This window comes from Capricornis sumatraensis, chromosome 2 (genome assembly GCF_032405125.1).
Source record: "Capricornis sumatraensis isolate serow.1 chromosome 2, serow.2, whole genome shotgun sequence".
In the NCBI taxonomy this organism is placed as follows: domain Eukaryota; kingdom Metazoa; phylum Chordata; class Mammalia; order Artiodactyla; family Bovidae; genus Capricornis; species Capricornis sumatraensis.
In genome coordinates, this window is record NC_091070.1 from 104,541,309 (window position 1) to 104,547,452 (window position 6,144).

Here is a 6,144-nt window from a genome sequence, read left to right on the forward strand (position 1 = left end):
TTCCCAACTGGTGCTAGTGGTAAAGAAGCCGCCTGCCAATGCAGTAGGCATAAAAGACAAGACTTCGATCCCTGGGTCAGGAAGATCCCTTGGAAAAGGGAATGGCAACCCACTCCAGTATTCTTGCCTGGAGAATTTCAGGGACAGAGGAGCCTACAGTTCACAGGGTCTCCCAGAGTCATGCACAACTTAGCAACTAAACAGCAATGGCAAAATGTGGTGAAACTACAGAGCATTAGAGAGAAAAAAAATAATGCTGATTAAGGATATGGATAACAAGGTTCCCTGGAGGAAGTATTAACCTAACTGAACCCTTAAAAGGACTATAGGCCATTCCAGAGAAAAGACCAGGAGCAAAAGTAGAACTGAAAGCAAGGGAGGTTCAAAAGGGTGAGGATATATGCATACCTATGGCTGATTCGTGTTGAGCTTTGACAAAAAACAGCAAAGTTCTGTAAAGCAATTATCCTCCAATAAATAAATAATGAATTTTTTTAAAAAAAGTATAACTGAAAGCAGCTCCACAGATGTGTGGTGTATATTTGGGTGTGGGGAAGCAGGACAAGGGTAGAAAAATAAACAGTCTGGGGCCACATCTTGAGGGCAGGGAACTGTGCAATGTGCTGAAATACCTGACTTGTAGTCTGGGTGATGGAGACGCATTCAAGGTTTCCCAAAGGAAGAGTGACCCAGTCAGAGCTAAGCTAAAGAAGACCTCTCTGAGGAAGTGCAGAAAAAGAAACTATTTTAACCGGCCAAAGAAGAAGCCACAGGGCATTAAACAGCTAAAGTGAAGAGAACAGGGAATGGCAGCTAAAGTCAAGGGTATATATGCAGGTAAAGAAATTTAAACTGTCATTTTTCCCACCAACCATGGTTACTTGTTGCTCTCTAGACCTGTCCTTTAAGAGGAAATATGAAAATCTGGTCTTCAACAAACATCCAGATTACTTTCTCAACCCACCACAATTTTAGATGAGTTTTTAGCAGTGATTTGTCATGTCGACCCAGTAAAGCTTACTCTGGAGTTCTAATTCATCTTCATTTGTAAAACAAACTTTTAAAATGTGATATATGGAGCAGCAATCACTATTTTTGCCTTCCACAACCAAAATAATTTAGGCTAAGATAAAATACTTGCAACTCAGGGCAGCCACAACACTTAGACAAATTAGAGCTCTCCAGAGAAGCTCAACAGGGAGTTGTTTTCTCTTATAAAGCAGGGGAGAGAGCAGTGAAGATCTATACTATGTGGCCAAGGTGCATTTCCATTTCCTTTTGGGTCAAGTACCTCTGAAACCATTCTGTAGCCATTTCCAAGTAGCCCCTTTCCAGGTTGAAGGTGTAAACTTGTGTTCTCCAGGCATGCCTTAGTCAAGTCTTCTGAAACAAGAACAGTGACTAGGACATAGCAGTACCTATCTAGTTCTGGCTCCACCACTAAATATATGATCTGAATTCATTATTTTCCTCATCCATCAGTGATGAGATGAAGTGCTGGACTCCAGGACCTCTGAGGTTTCTTCTAGCTCTAAAAGATGCCCTTGGACCCTTTCAGTTCAGTTCAGTTCAGTCGCTCAGTCATGTCCGACCCCATGAATCGCAGCACGCCAGGCCTACTTGTCCATCACCAACTCCTGGAGTTCACTCAAACTCACATCCATCGAGTCAGTGATGCCATCCAGCCATCTCATCCTCGGTCGTCCCCTTCTCCTCCTGCCCCCAATCCCTCCCAGCATCAGAGTCTTTTCCAATGAGTCAACTCTTTGCATGAGGTGGCCAAAGTACTAGAGTTTCAGCTTTAGCATCATTCCTTCCAAAGAAACCCCAGGATTTATCTCCTTGAGGATGGACTGGTTGGATCTCCTTGCAGTCCAAGGGACTCTCAAGAGTCTTCTCCAACACCACACTTCAAAAGCATCAATTCTTCGGTGCTCAGCCTTCTTCACAGTCCAACTCTCACATCCATACATGACCACTGGAAAAACCATAGCCTTGACTAGACGGACCTTTGTTGGCAAAGTAATGTCTCTGCTTTTCAATATGCTATCCAGGTTGGACCCTTTGCCTTCTCCCAAATTCCTTTAACAAGCCCAGAGCAAACACCCAGGAAGCAGAGTATCAACCTGGCTTCCAGAGCCTCCTGTACTAAAATGTTCAGGCTTGAGACTCCCAAACGAGGTCCAATCTGTTGATAGGGACCATCCTTTAAACAAAAACAAACCCCCCACCCCTGGCAAAAACAAAAATTCAAACTCCTTGGAAGAAAGATGCTAAAGACTGGATTATAGAATCACGACATAATTGCCACAAACTGACTACAACACAAAATTTTCAAAGTCCAGTGCTCCTTGGGGCTTTTTTAGTAACAAAAAAATTATAAAATAACTCTAAGCAATGACAAACTACTTGTGATTGCCCAAAAGGTACAACATGCTTTAAAAACTGCATGAGGGACTTTCCTGGCAGTCCGATGGTTAAGACTCCACATGCTGCCAATGCAGGGAGTGCATGCTTGATCTCTACTGAGGGAACTAAAAGCCCACATGCCACTTGACACAGCCAAAGATTTAAAACTGTGTGAAAACAGACCCTTTTTGGGGAGTATCTTCTTCCTTGATTAGAAACAGGGACAAAAGAGAGCTCGCTTAAGAGCCCTATTACTAGCTCCTACCTGACGCCTTACCAAAATAGCACTTACATGTATACTGATATCGACTGAGAACAGGCGATCGTTCAGGAACACAAAAATAAGAAGGGAGTTATTTCATCTTTCAGGATCTCAACTTCTACCTCTGTAGTAACTATTTAGTTGATTACCAAGGTCATTTTGTTTCTAAATGCTACACTCAAATGTCAGTTTGTCTCCCTACCCCTAGGAGGGCTGGATCTCAGGTCAATATTTGAGTCCAACTATACCCCACGTCGGCTTCCCTGATGGCTCAGACGGTAGAGAATCTGCCTTCAATGCAGGAGACCCCGGTTCGATCCCTGGGTTGGAAAAATCCCTGGAGAAGGGAATGCCAACCCACTCCAGTATTCTTGCCTGGAGAGTTCCATGGACAGAGGAGCCTGGCGGCCTCCAATCCACGGAGTCGCAAAGAGTCGGACACGACTGAGCGACTAACACACGCACACGCGCACACACACACACACACACACACACGCCTGGTATTGTGGTAGGAGCGCTACAGTCCATGGAGTCACAACACGACTGAGCGACACGCACACACACGCCAGGTATTGTGCTAGGAGCGCTGGGAATACAGCCATCAACAACAAAAAAGGAGCCGCGCGACACGAATACGCTCGGGGGGGTGGGGGGTGGGGTGCTGGTTCTAATGTAACAGTTAAACTTCCTAAAAGAACTGGCATCCTGGTTTGGCTTTGGCTTAACATGGAAAAAATTTCAAAATTAAAAAAGGCATTCAACCAGGGGCAAATTAAACATAAACTTCTGGGCCCTAAAGCAGGCAGATTTCCTAACGCTGGGAGCCACGGACGAGATTAACTAATCAATAAAGAAGTTCCACAGCGCCAGCTGCCGCTTCTGGGCCCCACGCGCCGAACTAGTCCAGACCTGGAGGGAAACGTGTAAAACCAAAATGGAGGAGGGGCTCCGGCAGAGTCAGATCCGGAGCGAAAACCTCGTGGCTCTCCTCTCATGGCGCCAACCAGCCTTCCTGCTCCGCTCTCCCCAACCCTAGGAGGCATCATCTCGCCTCGCCAGACGCAGCGCGCAGCACCCATGTCTCGCAGGCTCCCCTTGAGCCCGTGCGCAGAATCAACTTGGAGATTGTTAAACAGTAGGGGAAACAAGTAGCCACCTTAAAGGAAGGGGAGCAAAGAAAGAAACCTCTGTGAGGACTCCACCCTTCCCCACCTGCAGAAAAAGCCGGGGGTAAAGCTAGGAAAGCATATCCCTAGCTTTGCTGATCAAACAATAAAGCAGGCTGCTAAAGGGGTCAGACACCTAGAGGATGACCACTTTCCGCGGATCCGAGACGCCTGCGGCCCCAGACATCTAAGAGCCCGGGGCCAGTACAACTTTCTCATTGAAGCTGACCGCGTTTCCTCTTAAAACCAGAGAGGGAGAGAGAGAAAAGCCCTGGGTATGATCATTACATTGATGTCACCTCGCTTATTTTGGCTCTTATTTGGATTTTCCCCGGAAACCCCTGCAATCCCCGGCCCCAGCATCCAGTCCAAGCGGGGCTCCTCTTCTTCCTCTGGACGCTGCCTCGTGCTTTCTCGCAGCCGTCCGGGTAGGGCTGCGCGGCTCGCTCCGCCCTTGGCACCCGGGCTGCGCCGCTGGGCGAGCGCATCAACGCCAGGACAGGGGAAGACGGGTGTACCGCGGGGGTCGTAGAGGACCCTGCTTAAAGCCCTCTCCCCCACGTCGGACTTGCAAAACAATAAGCATCCGTTTTCTCTGCCCCTCCCCCACAGGACCCCGGCCACGAGTCACTGCCGCCCGGGGAGCGTGCCAGCCCTGCGATCGGTAGCCGGGGTACCTCTGGAACCTTGGTGGCCCGGCTCCCCGCCCGCCCGTCCCCCGCAGCGGCGTCCGTAGTCCGCGCAGGGAGGACTCGGCACTGGAGCGCTGCCAGGAGCGGAGGCGCGCGGGCCACGCGGTGGCTGCAGCAACTGACACGGCCCGCGGCCGCCGGCCACATGCGCCGCCGCGGGGCCGGGACCCGGGAGGGGAACAGAAGGGAGGGGGAGAGAGCGCGGCCCCAGGGCCTCGCTGTACCTTGCCGCTGGCCGTGCCCCCGCTGACGCCGATCAGGAAGGGCTCGCCGCCGTTGGGCTGCTGGTGGTTCTGCAGGGTCTGCTCGCTATCCCCGGCCATGGCTCGCGCGGCCCCTCCTCCCGCTGCCTGTGCGAACCGACGCACGCTCCCCGCCCGCGCCCGCGCCGGGCTCCCTCTGCTTCCCGCAGCCGCCACTGGGCGCTGCCCAGGCCGAGGCTGCCGCCGCTCCCAGCTCGGAGCCCGGTGCTGCCTTTCCCTAAGGAGCGCAGAGCCTTCCTCTGCCCGCTGCGGCCGTCCCGGTTTACATCCCAGGCAGAGGTCAGCGTGATGCTGCTGCTCCAATCCGGGCGGGCAGCGCACTGCTATTCGCCGAGGCGGCGGCGAGGCGTCTGGCCCCCGCCTCCGCCCCTCCCGGGCCCGGCCGCCACCGCCCGAGGTCTCTGGGAAAGGTGTGAGCCCGACCCTCCTCCCTACCCACCCGGTTAACCCTATCAACGACGACGGCCTGCCCAGGACCAAGGGAGAAGAATGGAGCCTTCTGCGTGTTTTAATTGGGTATGCCCCCACCTATTTCTAAAGGGATAAAAAGCTAAAAGGGCAGATCAAATAATAGAGGGGATGGATGCCTCAGGTTTGAGAAGCAAAGTCAGAACAAGCTTGGAAGAGTAAGATGAAACAAAGAGTTAATGTCATTTCTCCATTATCCAGACTAAAAACTTGTGTTCTGAAAATGAATTTTTTTTTCCCCTCCCGTTTGCCAAAATAATATTTCAGTCTCTGGCTTTAAATGTTTCCTCTCTTGGAAATCTCCAAACACCATCCTCTAACTTAACAGGCGACTTTCCGTAGCCCTTCTTCCGAAAGAAAGGCAATTTGAGGGGGCTCTGAGGAACGCCCTCCCTCCCGACATCAACGCCCCTTCTAACCATAGTTTGAAATCCCAAACACGGAGGTTCCTGAGGCGTTAAGGCTGTGGAAACGTTAAAACTATGCATGTCGATTTATTAATACCTTTAAGTGAAGTGGTTTAGGTGGACAGTTAGGCACTTGGTTACAAAAGACAGTAGCTGCTGGTGGCCAAGAGTGGGGCCACCTCTGGAACCAGATTTCTGTATTCGCTGCAGTTCCCTGAGCAAGTCACTCAAGCTCCCTTGCTCAATGTTCTCATCTGTTAAATGGGAATAAGGGCAATTACATGCTAGGATTATTGTATTAAAATGAACTTTCATATTTACAGTATTTAACAGAGGGCGTGACACAGGTTCAAGCCTTTCTATAAAGGCGCTGTGAGAAAAGGCCCCGAAAGGGCTGAAACTGGAGAAGCAGCCTTTGCTGAAGCACAGGAAAGAGAGGGAGGACCAGACGAGCCACTTCCAACCTCTGCTCCTGTG

At 50.6% G+C, this 6,144-nt stretch overlaps 1 protein-coding gene across 1 annotated transcript in view; it reads right to left on the minus strand.

Moving 5' to 3' along the window:
• Positions 1-4,852, minus strand: part of UCK2 (uridine-cytidine kinase 2) — a 73,063-nt gene extending 68,211 nt beyond the window's left edge. Inside the window, exon 1 of the mRNA XM_068965653.1 lies at positions 4,754-4,852. Within this exon, the coding sequence (XP_068821754.1) occupies positions 4,754-4,852 (99 nt within the window). The remainder of the gene's footprint in view (positions 1-4,753) is intronic.
• Between the last annotated feature and the right edge of the window lie 1,292 nt (positions 4,853-6,144).